Source organism: Harpia harpyja, chromosome 17 (genome assembly GCF_026419915.1).
Source record: "Harpia harpyja isolate bHarHar1 chromosome 17, bHarHar1 primary haplotype, whole genome shotgun sequence".
NCBI classification, from domain to species: domain Eukaryota; kingdom Metazoa; phylum Chordata; class Aves; order Accipitriformes; family Accipitridae; genus Harpia; species Harpia harpyja.
The window spans coordinates 8603685-8619529 of NC_068956.1; the positions used below are offsets into that span (position 1 = coordinate 8603685).

General features: G+C 39.0%; 1 protein-coding gene across 1 annotated transcript in view; it reads left to right on the forward strand.

Annotated features, from left to right (window-relative positions):
- Positions 1 to 15845, forward strand: part of TMEM135 (transmembrane protein 135) — a 180473-nt gene that overhangs the window by 154098 nt on the left and 10530 nt on the right. The window contains exons 7-10 of the mRNA XM_052812750.1: positions 4665 to 4706; positions 6239 to 6385; positions 8550 to 8619; positions 14017 to 14184. Of these exons, the coding sequence (XP_052668710.1) occupies positions 4665 to 4706; positions 6239 to 6385; positions 8550 to 8619; positions 14017 to 14184 (427 nt within the window). The remainder of the gene's footprint in view (positions 1 to 4664; positions 4707 to 6238; positions 6386 to 8549; positions 8620 to 14016; positions 14185 to 15845) is intronic.

Consider the following 15845-nt stretch of genomic DNA (forward strand, 5'->3'; position numbering starts at 1 on the left):
TTAGAGGACAGATGGGGGAAATACAAAATAGGAGTTCGACTTGCAGGAAGAAAGAACAAAAGAGGAGATGGAAAAGGAAGAAGAGAAACGGATACAGAAGACATTTCAGAAAGCGTTGACTGTTAACACTGGGGAGAAGATGAGGAATGAAGGATAGAAAAACAGAAGGAGGAAGGTGTAGTAACCCCTCTAAGTCGCTTAAAACAGAAAATGGATTATCCTCCAGAGTTCAGCACAGCTCACAAAGGGGCGTAGATAGCCTTTAATTCCTAATAGCATGGGATTTAATACTAAGGGATGTGGCTGGCATGTTCAGACACCGTCACTTTTCATCACTGTGATCCTCCTTTCTCCATAAAACAAGACACCTTAACTCAGAAACGTGGTCCCCCCGGCCAATCTTTACGGGCAGATGTGCTGCAGTAATATGCCAACACATGTCTTGTGCTTGCAGGGTTTCCTTCCCACATGGCCATAATGAGAGCTCTGCATATAAGAGTTTCTAATTTACTCTTACCCTGAAGGATAACATAAGCAATATGGGGATGTTGTTAAACATGGTATATGTTATTGCTGTGAGCTGCTTTCTCCTTACCAGTTCCATGGGTGAAAAGTGACTTATTTCCTCAGAAGGCTTCTTATTCAGGGTATATCAGTTGGTCATGGAGAAAATCTTTAGAAGAGTTATAAGAAGACATACTAATAAAAAACCCCAAACCAAAATTGCTGGCATGCAGCCTTAGAGTTCAGTGTGGGAGCTTCTCCTTCCCACAGGATGGAGGGAGAGTAGTGTAAACTCATGTGCAGCACCTCTTTACATACACAAACATAAATAATTAGAGTTAGTTTGTCTTGTTGGAAATATAGTTAGTATCAAGCCTTGGCTCTATTCCACTTTTGCTGTTTTCTTTAAGAAAAAATAAATGTGTGTGGCCATAAGTTTGATTTATGTTATAAATATGCATTACTAAAATCGACCCTATTTGCTCATGTGCCAAAATTGTCCCAGCAGGAAATTTGGAGAACCCAAATTAATTGCTATGGCTCCTTGGTTATTCTGCTTCTCTGGCTCCAACCACGGCTCTGGCCAAAACCAAGCTGGAACGGAGCAGAGCATTTCTGCTGTGTGATCAGGTACACCGTGCCCAACGGGGACAGATGATGGAGTTGCTGGTGCCGCTGGCTTTTTAGCAGGGACAAATTCCCGTCTGATGGGAAAATGTAACTAGATTATGCACCCTTTAAATTATTGCTTGCTGGGCAAAAAATGGTGCTGCCCTCCTGCAGCTTGGGATTTGGTCCCTGGGACATTCAGGGTGGTGGGAATGGTAGCAGAGGTGAGCTACGCCGAGTACTTCTAACGGTGTACAACTCACCCATAATCTCAGACCTTCCAGGTTGAATAATACCCTAAAAACAAGTTTATAATACACTATTGAGATTTTTCCCGTCTCAGGGGTATCTGCAATGCTGGGCACACGTGGTGCGTTTTACTGTGCTCATTTGCAGCTTGAATGGCTCGCGGGGGTCAGCAGCAGAGTGCAGACTTTTCACCCCTTGAGCAATGAAGCATTGAGTAAAAGTTATTATTACCAATTAGTGGTGGCATTATTATTACCAATTAGTGGCTGTATGAAGCAAATCATTAGTCTTAGTTCAGTTATTAGCAGGCAGGTGTTCGTGAAACGTGCCATGTGCAGCTAGCATTGTACCTCAGCAGTCACCGTCGAGGCCAGTCACTGAATTTGTGATGTCTCCATGCTGTCCCTGCATGGGGTTTTGTTGTCCCCTCCCCAAAAAGAAGCATGTTTGGAGTCAGTGTGGAGGGGTTTTTTGTTGCTGCCAGTGTTGTGTACCTCGTGAGTGGATAAATAAGGCAATTTCAATCTCTAGACCAGTATTCTGAAACCTTTAATATACTGAATTCATGATGTAAAGCCAAAAATTAGATTTCTAGTTTTGACATTGGTTGTTGCTTCATTTGTAGGAGCAAAATTGCCATGTCAGAGAAGGGAAAGTTACAGTGCAAATTACTCTTAATCGAAAATATTGTTTCTCTGGGACTCCTGTTTTTGAAACCCTTAATACACAATCTTTCCACATACCCATTAGTTTTGCATAATGACTTAACACAAGACATTTTAGACAGCAAGCAGCATGGATTAAGTTCTATTTAAGAAGTTAAATTGTACTTTTATACTGTGTTATAATTAAAAAAATCAGGAAGTTAATGGGAAAAAAATGGGACTATCTTTAGCATTACTTCCATATTGAGCTATGTATTTAACTTCAGTGCATTTTGCAGGGGGATTCGTAGCTGTAGGTCTATAACTATATAGAATAACTAATAAAATAAGAAAAGTAAGAATATCTAATAACTATTTGGTATATCAAAATTTTATTGCATAGAATTGACTTTAATTGTGTAATTAGAATAGGCATTAGAAATCTTTTTCATGTTTCTTGGAGTAATGAGGAGGGGGTTGGAGTGCTGTTTTCTCTTTCGGTGATTCAGATGTCTTCTGATTTTCAATATTAGTGAAGAAAGGATTTGAACGACGATTTCTTTGAGGACAGTTCAAAGCAAATGAATTGTAGGATGGCATCAGTCATGTCAGGTCAGTCTGAGCACTAGTTGGGTAGGGACATCTGGTGGTGCAATAAAGCAATAATTGAACACTTGCAACTCAAAAGTGCAGTTACATTGGAGTGATGAAGGCAAAAACATCATTATGCTCATACTGTGATTAATTTTCTGTTTCAATATTATTCTAGAAACGCATGCATGTTTACATTTTGGTTTGTGTATGTTTTTTAATTTAGTGGAAAAGAAAAGTAGAAACTAAGGCCCTATTCTTGAGCTGGCAGTTTGCAGACGTAATGTATTGAATGCCCTTAACTCAAAGGGCATTTAACTTACACTCAACTGTAGGTTTAAAATCAAAGTCGTGATACCGGGCCGTGGTTCTGTGGATAGGGCGGGTATATGTAAACCCTGTGCATTGGGGCTCTGTAGTTCGGCCAGTGATTTGTTGTGATCTCTGGGCAAAGCTGACTTCATTTGTTTCAGTCCATCACTCACCAATTGTTTCAATCCATCTTTCAGTCCATCTTTCTGTAAAAGTGCTATGATAATTTTCAGCTTCTGAATTCCATAGGTAAAGAATCATAAAAAGTAAAATGTTTACATATCTTTGGTTACAAAGTTCTATATTATTTAAAAGTACAGTAAGCAATTTTATTTGTATGTGTTTACCTTGAATCCCTGTTGATCACATATACGTAACCAATATTTTAGGTGCAGTCATTTTAAAAGAAACTCTTTAGTATGATTTTTTTGGTGCTGTGTGTAACTGTGCCTTATTTATCACTATGCACATGGTGACAAAACCAAGTCCTTGGAAACATATACGTTGAAGGCCATACCCTTGGGAAGAGTTTCCCAGGAGCGTTTAATGCTGTGACATCCTACCAGCACTGCACCAGGCGCTTGCCTGCCAGGACAAAGCAAGACTTTCTTGATCTGTGAACATCTTTCATCTCATTACGTTCTTGCTGCTGTTTGTGTGTGCCCGGCCATCGGTAGGACGATGGATGGTGTCTTCTGGGAGACGGTGTAACGTGCTCTCGGGCGGGTGAGGGCACAGGCTTTCCAGCGACAACGTGGTCTCTGCAGGCAGAAGGGAAAGGGTTGTGTTCATCTGCTCCCGCTTACCAAGCTTTTGCGACTGCCGTCCTGTCCTCTCTTAGAGTAGACGTGTTCTTGAAATGATGGTGTTCATAAGTTACTAGTTTGTGCTTTATGTATTATGTCAGGAATGCATTTTTACCATGATGTATTCCCCATGCAATTCTATAAAAAGAAAAGGCGGGGGGAGGAAACCAAGTATCTGCTCCGTGCTTTGCTACCAACATGACACTGAGAAGTTTTCCAGGAAGAATCTGTAGCAGCTGCAAGCTTCAGTTCCTTTCATTGTATCCAGGGCAGAAAAAAGTCAATAACCTAAATCTTTCACAGCCAGTTACGGACTCTTTACTGTGGTCATTATTCACACAAGGAACGCTATAGTCTATACGGAAGCATATACATAATCGAGCTGAGAATCACAACAACCATTATATAATTGAAAAACCAGGACTTTCAGATTGAGAGTTGTCTTAAAGTAACGAGCTGCAGAGATCAGCACTCTGCAAAGTAGAACAATTTATCTCAAAGTCAGAATAACTGTTCCCTGCAGCTCTTCACAAGAGGATGGGTATTTTATCGAGGTCCAACCCTCCTTTCTCCACTTGCAGTAATATTTAATTTTTGTGAAACTCATCATGGCTTCTTTTCCATAAAGCAACAATTCTTTGTCAAATGCAATCTTCCATTGTCACCCCAGTGGTTCTGTCACCATCCTTTAAAAATTTCTCCACTCTTGGTTTGGATGAAAGAGAGAAGCACTGGCATTTGTATGCTGTACCCTTTGTTTCTGAGATGTCCCAAGGCTGTGGTGACAACTGTGAAGTTGGGAATAGCCACAGACTTGTTACAGATGTGCTGTTTTCTGTTCATGAGAAGCTGGTGTTCATCCGCTGCCCTTCTACACAATATTTAATCTGTAACACTTTATATTGCAAGCAGCCCATTATAGAAAAAAACTGTTGTTTTTACGTTTCAGGTGCAAAGATGGCTTGAAAGGATTTACATACTCTGCACTAAAGTAAGTAAAGTTTCTGTGAGTACGTAGCTTAAAGTGAAGATTTTGAGGAATTGTGCACAGTGGCAGCTGCACTGTATGAAAAAATTTTTCCTAAGAAAAATCCTGCTGCTTTTCAAACTTTTGGGGTATACAGCATATTTTGAAGAAGGCATAATATGCTGGCAAGAGAGGAATCTTTTCATATTTGGGACTGTTATTAAAGGAAATGCAGACATACGGTTGCATGTTTTTGGAGGAGTGTTAACCTTTTCTCTTTCTAAAACTGGGATTCACAATTTCCAATATTCTTCTGGAAGCAAATGGCTGCTGTGTTTTAACCTGGAGTTTATTTGCTGCATTTACAAAATGTTTAATGAAGGCAACAGTAGTTCTGTAACCAGCACCCAAATAAAGCATGGATTTGTAGCATATTAGTTTGAGATATTCTCAACGTGCCACTAAACCTTGTGTCTGCCATTGTGGTCCAGGCTCTCCTAGAATTTACTTTGCAATGGGACCCTCTGATGTTACCCACTCATTTGTTGTAGTTATACAAAGTTCTCCCATCTTCGTGTCTTGTGTCAGAAGTACAAAGACACTTTATCTTTCCCTTACATACTCTGCTGTCTACCACTCAGCCCAGTGCGTGGATGGTATCAACTCCCAGGTGAAGAAAAGAGGTGAAGTCAGGCAAGACAGACTTGCTGTTGTTGGTAGTGGGAAATATTTTATAGAGTTTACAGCTATGAAACAGCCATGGAATTTGATATAAGGTGCCAACAGCTAAATAATTCGGTCTGTAGTCCAGAAATACGGACATGAAACACTCCTATGGCAACATGCAGAAACAGTGCTTTCTCAAATCACCAGTTCACAGTCACATACCAAATGACAAATTTTTTATACCTTCATCACCCTGAGCAAGACTACCACAGTACAGTGTAACTTGTAACTTGGATTATAGTGCAAAGTGTTAGGAAACATCTTGCCATTGCGTCCTCTGTTGCCCTCAATACACAGTAATTCTACACCTAAGATGAACTGGTATACTGACAATATCAATTTCTGGGTGAGGAAAGGGGACTGAAGATGAAGCCAAGCAAAACAAAGTTGATGCTTTTGGTGGGAGCGAAAACATTTTGAAGATTTTACAAAACAGATATTTTATAAAAATATTATAGTAATTATCAACTGTTATGTAACCCTATTTTGCTGGAGATAATTGAGATTTTTTCATGTGCCTTCTTATTTTCTTATTTAGTGTTCTTCCTTTGTATGAGAGATGGACTTCCCTAGTAAGGTTTTTGTTCCTAGTTTTAAAAAATTCTTGGCAGCAATTGTGACCATTATCTGAAGTTTAAATACATGTTGGTGGAGTGACATTTTCAGAGATACAAGGTTTGGTAGCTGTATAGGATGCATTTTCTTTTGCAGACCTGTGGGTAACTTCAAGCTTGTCTGAAAGACTTAGAGACTTATAATGGACTTCATATATTTCTTTGAGTTATTTATATAATTGTTGTTTTGTTCTGTTTTGTTTTTTTTTCCTTCAGGTTCATTGTAGGGAAAGAAGAAATCCCCACTCATTCATTTTCACCTGAAGCAGCGTTTTCAAAAATAGATAAAAAGATAAAGCAATGTGAAAAAGTATCGCAGCCAATGAACATACTGGCTCTAACAAAAAAGCTCATGGACAAAGTGTGAGTCAAAGAAAACAAAAGAAGAAACAAAGTGAATCATTCTTACTTAGCTCATTTTAATGTTTTGTTACATTGTATTTGACAATGTTTTACAATACTTTTGCTTTGCATTTAAGTGTTTTGCATTTCATTTTTACTGGGTAGTTAGCAGTGACAAATGATGAACTCTAACGAAAGCAGAATTTAAGACCTGTATGTCATAGCAATGACTCACAACGTGCGGTTGTCTAACAAGGGAGAGAAAATTCAATCAATTCTGAGTGGCAGAGCAGTGGTTGCTTTTTCTGCAGTTTTCAGCAAAACCGGCTCATGGCATGGTCCTGCTGGTGCTAGTAGTGATATTAAGGAGGGGAAATTGCGTGTTTTTGAAGGAGCGTTACTTAGATCTCTGTAAGTGACTGTAACATCATCTTCTTGGGGACCTACATCCCTGTATTGCGTAAAGGAGAACTGCCTAAGAACAGGATTGGTGGCACGTGGCCTGCCTCCACTGTCAGGAAATAGGATATTGCAAAGCAAAGAGTGAGTCTAAAACTGTTTTGCCCGAGGTCAGATCTAGACATCTGAAGTTAGGTAAGATAGGTTCCCTCCCAGTCTACAGGATCCAATTTATTGTCCTTCAGTATGAGCTTAAAGAAATTACATCAGGTAGCTTTTCAGTCTAATATGTTCAGATGATGTACTTCTGCTGTGCTTGATTTGTCCGCTTCAGGCACGTTGGGTACCACAAGCAATCATTCATTTACAGGGAAGATGGAATAAGAAAGGGGCTAGGGGTCTGTTCATACCACACCTATGAATCTTCACTTCCATTGACCTCACCAGGAGCAGTTTTATGACCAGATCTTTACCTGCTGACATGCAGGAGAGGAACAAGTCTTCCAAGTGCCTTGTGTTCTCAAAGTAGTGGCATATCTTACTTGCTCAGATAATGAACAACCATGAAGTGACCTACATCACATGGTGACTTCCTATGGTTTGCTGTGGTTTTTAATTGAAAAATACGAGGGAGGTCAGCAGTGTCTTTTCAGACACGACTGTATTAGACAACAGAAGACCTACAAGGAGAAGACAGCTCCAGCCATATGCAGGTTCTTTTAGCTGAGTTGCTTATACCTATTTTGTCTTAAATACCTCTTACTCAGTTTGCTAGAGAGAGTTCATAGCTCTTCCACTGTTCATTAAATACAAGGATCAAGGGAATATGGGTGGAGAAGAGCATTTTTCCTTTAAGGTTTTGAAACTCCCAACTCAGACATTCAGAAAACTTTCAGTTTTCAGTCCTAATGCTCTCACAGGTTTCTCTTCCATATGGTTCTTTTCAGTACAATTGAGTCTAAATATCTGTAACTTGATCACATTCTCATTACAATTTTTGCTACATAAACTGACCTCACAGATGATTTATGGCCATTAGACTTTATACCACATGATTCAAAACTTCCAAGATATTTGACACAGTATATAAATTGTGTAATTTATTTTGCATTAAAATTTAAATACCTGGCTATAGCAAAATATAATGTTCAGACCTGGTATGATATTACTTCTTTTAATTCTACATAATGCAGGGCTAACAACTTTACAATCCACGTGTCCCGCCATCCCAAGCCAGTCTCTTTTAAATGCTCAAGGTCAAATTATCAGTCCAAAGTAAGAGCTACATAAAAATCTACACAGTAGAAGAAATAGCCCAGAAGTGGAAGGCTTGTAATTGGGAGAAGTCTCACATGGTATCTCTGTGCATTTGTATGTTCTGCGTTATCCTCCGGTGAACCTTACAGTGGTATGAAAGATGTAAGGACACAGATAACGGACGCTTGGTCAAATACCCTTCCGGAACCATGGAACAGAGGCAAACCGGGAAGGGTCACATCGCTTCTCCCTGTTCTTTAATTTTGTATTTAATGTGTAGCATGGCAAGAGGTTGGGTCCAAAGAAGTGTGCAGACACTTCTTTCTGTACAACTAAAGTATTGTTAGTTTTTATTGTCCTTTTATGGCATCATAAAAGTTCACAGTGTCCTTCAATGGGTAATGGGGAGACTGAGTGGTGGGAAAATAGCACTTTATGTATTTTTAAGCAAGAAAAATTTATGAAGTCTCCTGTCGATGACGCTGAAAACAGCTACGAGTTAATATGTGTTTCATTGTGCTTTTTGCAGGTGCAAACACGGCCCAAGGCATAGATGCTGTAAACACTATGGAGATAATTGCATCTCATATTGTATTAAAGTAAGTGCAGAAAAAGTTAGATTGACAAACTCTGGCAAAGACAGGGTAAAAGTCTTTAGTCAGAAAAAGCATATGCTTAGGAAGTGAGAAAGGAGCCTGTTACTCATTCTTCTATTGAAAATGCGACAAGCCTGAAAACAGATTTTCTCAATTTAGGATGGGGGAGGGCGGATGGGTTAAAGTTCTCTGGTCTTTCAGATTAGCCGTAGTGAATGAATAACATAAAACGCGTGGGAAAAAAATGGACTAGCAAGCAAGGAACTTGTTTAACTATGTGGTGCGCTTCGCGGCTGAGCCCACTTGTGACTCCACCCGAAATAAAGCACCTGGAATGTGCTGCTTCGGCAAGCGGTTGCCAGAGCCAGAGCCCTGGTGCACGTGCAGCTGCGCGGGTCTGGCACGCTGCTGCCGGGTGCTGGGCTCGCTCCTCCGCTCATTTATTTTAAGGGCTCAGGGTAACGAGAGATTGGTCACAGTTGCTGCACCCAGGAAGAGCTGTTTATATCCGGTGGCGTGATTTATCCTTCGTTATTGACGTGATCAGCGCATTTTTTTTTTTTTCAGAGGAGTGCTATGTAGAGATTTGTTTTGGCTGGCGTTGGGTTGGCACAGGTGGTACCACCTGCTATGCCTGTTTTAGGAGTTGGTAAGACTCCAGAAGATCTCAATCACTTAATAATTTACCCGTTTTTATATGTGGAGCAGCAAAAATGGATTTGAGTATCTTCAGATGCTTTTGATATATATTACTTTCAAAAATAACATTTTTAAATTAAAATCTTATATACAGTTAATGTTATCTCAGGAGAGCTATGCTTAAATTTAGCACCAGAAGAGATCCAGCACATTTATTCATGTACGTTTATTAACAACAACATTTTGTGTTGTATTAACACTCTTTTTACGCTGCAGTATATTAGCATACCACTGTGTAACATGGATGTAAGTTGCCCTGGAGTTGATAGGATTTGAGATGGTGCTTAAATGTTCTGCTGAATTACGATGAGCATATGCAGTGGAGCATTCATGAATAGTTCAGGATAGTTATGTCACTTTTCTGTTGTAGGTATGACATACATTTAACAGAACCCAGATTAAAATTACTGTTTTATAACCTCTCACCGCTGTCTCGGTCCAGTTAATGCTTCATTCGTGGGCTCTTTTCTTCAAGGCATAACATCTTTGGGGACACAGACTTGCCATTTGCTTTGTGCTTGTTCAGTGCCTTGCCCAGTAAGTTTGCTGTTCGGTGCCTCCTGGCCCACTTTGTCTCCCATCTCCTGAGTGCTCATGTTTGGTCAGCATTGTCTGGGAGCAAACATTCCCTGTGCCTTCATTTGCAGAGCACTCTGTGTTTTCCCCAGAGATACCACTGCCGGGCCTTTGGAATCGATGTCCAAGACTGTAATGAAGATTATTTTCAAAACAAAGATTAAAGTTAAGCAGAAGTGATTTTATGGGTTGATACGCTGCATTTCCAGATCTCTGCTGATGGTAGTACCTCCTAGTGTGCATCTTTCTACATGGGTGCCTTGCTGTAACTTCAGTCTGCTGCACATGAAGTGCTGTCTTTCATTAGGCATATTTTACAGTAATTGGCTCTTAACTACTGTTAGTCCAGACTTGCTTCCTGAGTTTATTTATTAATCTCACACAAAATCCTTATGTATTCTGTGCTGCATGCTCAGCAGTCAAATCTGCAAGTACCCTCATAATACTGTCTTATTTTACAAGGTCAGTTAGAACAAACAAGTAAGGATTTCTGTTAAGAGTACTCATAATGGAACGGATGCCTCTTCTCCATAGAAAACTGTCATAATCTGCTGGAAGAATGATTGTGTGTGTGAGACTTCGTGGGTAAAGAGAGATGTGATCTGACCATTACAGAATATAATGAGCTTGAAATGCCTTTAAAATAGAAGGGTGACCAAGAAATAGGAGTTAGTCTTGTTCAGTCACTCTAATAGAGTGACCCAAATCTGATTCCAGGTTGTGAGTTCCTCAGATTACAATAGACCGTCCCCACACTACTCTCTCTATCCTTTTTTAGGCGAGTAGGAAGATGTGTTAATGATGAAAAGAAGAGGAAAACCAAAAAGGGGATATTCAGGAGTCTCTGTCCTCTTCAGTTGTTTATTCAGCATCATTTTGTTCACATTTCGTATACCCTCGAAAGGGGATGAGCAGAGAAGAAAACCCAACAGATAATGGAGCTGAACTAAGTCTTGACCTGACTAAAAATAAGAATTAAAAAAAGACATTTTTATAAGGCTGTTCTCTCTTTAGAGAAACCAGTTGTGCATTTGAACTAGACTTCATTCTTGTACCAGTCTTGTATAGTATTTTAGTATAAATTATTCTTGACTACAATAATATAATCAGGGAAATATCACTGGAGTGGCAGCCAGATCTTTGAATTTCCTGCCTTTTCTGTGACTCTTTTTAAAATTAAAACATGAATGAAAAATTTTATTTTGATGTATTTGGATTTTTAAAGATCCAAAATTCTTAAAGCATTTTCAGTTCTCTCTATGGCTGTTCCTGGAGTTGGATCAGTAATAAGTGTCAGCTGACATGATTTGAGCATGGTTTTGTAATTCCATATCTGTAAGGGAGCTTTCAGATCTGATAATGATCTGATGAGCTGCTTATTGCCAAAGTTTCCCCTCCATGCTATATTTTCCCTTACCCTTGAACATCTTGTCATCTTATTATCGTATCTGTGCTTTAATTGTCACTGTATGCTCTTTTTCTCCTGCTTCACATTTAAATGTACATTAGCTAGTTGACATAATCCGTGATAGCTTTTATGTAACATTTAGTAATGACATACCACCTGATTTAACAGAATTCCCTTCAAGTTTGAAGTGCTTAAAATACTTTGGGTTTGTAAATGTCTGGAAAGAGCTACTAGAAGCAGTCAAACAATATTTTTCCTCTTTTGTTATTCCAGTTGGTTACAATGAGGAGCCATTAGCCAGCAGTAGTAGTCCAGTTGTCTGTTTTTTCTGCTGATGCTGCAGATGACACCAAACGACCCTCACAATTTACCTAATGACTAGGATGACCAAAAAGAATATGAGACTATTTTCTGATGATTGTAATCTCTGCAATTCTGTCTCTTGAAAGAATATGGGCAACTATATACCCCAAACAAATTTTAGATATCTTAACAAATTCATTTTAAATATTTTTTTTTAAGTAATTCCTAATACGTTGCCACAGGTTGACTGAGTTTTGATATGTTACTGAACTCTGTTTATGTGCACACACGTGCTTTTCTGAATTTGAGTTATAGCCAATATCTTGATGGTATTATTAATTTTTTAAGAAATCTGTTTCAAAGGAAAAAAAAAAAAAAAGGGTTATTCAATGAGTTTTGCAGATGTGTAGTTTCACTGTGCTGCTACTTCTGGCTGATCTGAGTCCCAACTCAAAATCACTGTGGAGAAATGGCTCTTAGCAGAGTTTTCTTCTTCGCTTATCCTTGTTATAGTGTCCTGCGTATACTCCACTGTTTTCAACCTCCGTTATCATTTGAGGTCTTTTTATGGAAGAGAAAAGTTACAATATTCTGCATTGATTATAAGATGTAATACTTTATGTGACTCTGAAAAACATCTGTAAGTGTGATATGGATTCATCTGGTTGATTTAATGAGCTAAATAGAAAGATTTTGTGCACTACTTACTGCTGTTTGGTGCACACCAAACTAAGCCTCAGTCCTTCAGTTCAGCACTTCTAAGTAGGCTACTCATAAAATTAAAATCACAGATATATTTGAGTTTTTCCAGTTGGAATTTAAGTGTTTCCAAATGCAGTGTTCCTCACCCCATCAGAGTAACCTTTCCTACAGCTGAGTGAAAATGTCAAACATAGCATACAGTTGTTTGTTCTCTTATTTTGGGCTTTGTTCATAACTGCTGGTTTAGGATTTTCTTTTTATATAATGGTACCTGGTATCGTAATCATCTCATTTTTTTTGGAAGATGAGGGCTGTGTAGTTCACACTAGGGTACTTAATTTCAGGTGCAAATACATGCTCATCTTAATTTTGACATCTTAACTCCACAAAATTCACAGTGCATTTACATCTCTGCCTACCTCTCATACCTTTCAGTAGGCGTTTTCATTACACGATGAGAAAACACTGAGTTTTTAGCTCTTTGGTACATACAATTTACATACCTTTAAGAGCAGCAGATGAAGTAGTGGAAATGTTTCATTCATAGCTACTGGATCATCGGATGACACAATATATTTTCTTCCACTTGATTCTCATAAACCACTTCTTGAGTAGCAGGGAGAGTAATTGCTTCAGGAAGAGTTTATTACTGGATGTTTAACCGCAATAAAATTTTATGAGCTTTATGATGCATTATAAAGTTCTGTATGACACAAAAATGTTTTGAGTTTCTGAGTTTGAAAGGTTGCTCAGTCAAACCCTCTGCCAGTTGTCCCTGTAACTGGAATTGTCTCGGTGTCCCTGAGTATCTTCTGAAAAATGAACTACAGCATTGGGTGCCTGCCTTATTTGCCAATAGTGAGTGTACAGATAGTTTTCGGATAAGGCATCTTCCAACCAAAAAATGGATGGATTTTATTCAGAATGATTAGAGAAGTTCAGCCATAGGGTAAGAATAATGATAGGAAGCTTTGGAAGAAGTTATAAGAAACTGGGGAGAAGAATTTGGAAAGAAAAAGTCAGTGTGGTTTTGTGATATGGTATAAAAAAGCAGATTTCTATCCAAGGTGGATTAGTAAGAAAAATTTTCTGGAACCCATGTTATCCTTTCTCAGTAGCTCTGCACAGAATCTTCCTTCCAGTTTCACCCTTTCTCTTGCTGCAGGCATCACTCAGCCTCCAGTTTGGTTGAGGGAAAGTACGTGAGCACGTGCCAAGCCACTGGGGTCAATTTCTAATTCTCACACTTTCTGAAATTTATTTTTTGTGGACTTTTTCCTCCTTTAGAGCTTTCTCCAGAAATTTGAGTCTAGAAGTGCTCTTTTTTTCCACCGCATTGCTTTCCTCTATATACCCATTTGTGGTTAAAAGCTGGTCAGTAACCTGGAAATGAAGTCATCAGGATTATTTCAAAGGACAGAATTTTGGAGCTGAAGAGAAATAGTTTGTCCCTTGAGGCCTTTCAGATATTCATAGAAATTGAAGGAGAGTCAATTGTCTATGATTTTATTGCCTTTGCTATTTTACAGGGGAATCAGGGGAAAAAAAACCCTGGTCTTGAATTTGAAGATGGGTATGCATTTTACATAGTATCTCCAGAGTGGGTTTTAAACTGCTTGATGTCAAAAATAAGTACTTCTGTAGATGTTTTTGCTATTCTTTTTTCTGAATTTGTGGTTCCTTACCACAAAATGTTTCTTTCTTTTCTCTAGGGCTTCATTAGGATGTTTAGCATTGGTTACCTGATCCAATGTTGCCTTCGCATTCCATCCACCTTCCGGCATCTGTTTACAGAACCATCCCGGTTACTTTCCCTCTTCTACAACAAGGAAAATTTCCAGCTTGGAGCTTTTCTGGGATCTTTTGTCAGTATATACAAAGTAAGCTTATAACATACAGAAATTACAAATGCCATGTTTTTTATTTCACTTTTCAGAATATCACAGAGAGCTAAAAAGTCTAGCTGCTTAGTACTGCTGATACTGTTTGCTACAGCATGTCACCAACAAATTCTATAGTATCGCAGTAATCGAATTATAAATAGAAAACTAGTCTTCCATTCTGTGTGGTTTTTCTATCATTTCTGAATAAACCAGGTGGATTTTCTAGCATGGTATCAGGATCAGGAGATAGGGAGTACTTCAGAGAAAGTGAATTCAGATTTCAAAGGACTTGCAGTTACACAGAAACATTTTAGTGTAGACACAAGTAGTGACTGCAGTAACAACAGTGTTGCCAGAGAGAAGCCATTTGCAGATTTTTTTTTGGCTCAAATATCTGGAATTCTTACTTGACACTAAATAGCAGGAGATTGCAGAACTTATATCATGTGCAGCTGAGGAGACATTGCACTTGCCACTTGGAAATCTACCCTTCTGCACCATTATGGATGACAGATTGCAAACTGATAACGTGTTCATACAGCTTTGTTGGAATTAATCGAATTATGTTTATTTATGCCAAAAGAGAATGTGATGAAGCACATGCCCTAAGGGAGAATATATTGCATAGTGCAGTGCTGAAGTGGCTTTTGCACTTTTATATTCTTAATCACACATGTCATTTTTCAACTGCGACTTTACTTGCTCTGCAAAGTTAAGACAATTCTGTATTACTCAGGGCAAATATTTCTTACTGAAAATTAAAAAAACAAGTGTTATTTGTAAGCCAAACAGCATTTCACTTAACTTGCAGTCAGATTGAGAGACAAGAAGTTGTAAGGTTACAGAGTTTAAAATTTTTTATGGCAAAGTGCAAATGGGTTGTTCATTCAGTTTATTTGAAAATTACATTTTTGCTCAAACTTGAAGAAAGGAGCCTTTAGAGAAAATAGTGTTTAGAGTGCAAAAGCTGAAATTATTTTGATGTCTTTTAAAAGCTCCAATTGCAAAGTGTAATTTAGTTCTGTAGATACTCCTTTTCAGATACTCTGACCTTTATTTACAGTTTATTAAGTATGTACTCGGCACTGGTGAGGCCGCACCTCGAGTCCTGTGTTCAGTTTTGGGCCCCTCACGACAAGAAAGACATTGAGGGGCTGGAGCGTGTCCAGAGAAGGGCAACCAAGTTGGTGAGGGGCCTGGAGCACAAGTCTTCTGAGGAGCGGCTGAGGGAACTGGGGTTGTTCAGTCTAGAAAAGAGGAGGCTGAGGGGAGACCTTATCGCTCTCTACAACTACCTGAAGGGGGGTTGTAGCGAGGTGGGGGTCGGTCTCTTCTCCCAAGTAACAAGCAATAGGGCAAGAGGAAACAGCCTCAAGTTGCACCAGGGGAGGTTTAGATTGGATATTAGGAAAAATTTCTTCCCCGAAAGGGTTGTCAAGCATTGGAACAGGCTGCCCAGGGAAGTGGTGGAGTCACCATCCCTGGAGGTATTGAAAAGATGTGTAGATGTGGTGCTTAGGGACGTGGTTTAGTGGTGGACTTGGCAGTGCTGGGTTAATGGTTGGACTCGATGATCTTAAAGGTCTATTCCAACCTAAATGATTCTATGATTCTACTTTCTGTTATTGTTTGTATTCCATAACTTCCACAGATTTGGG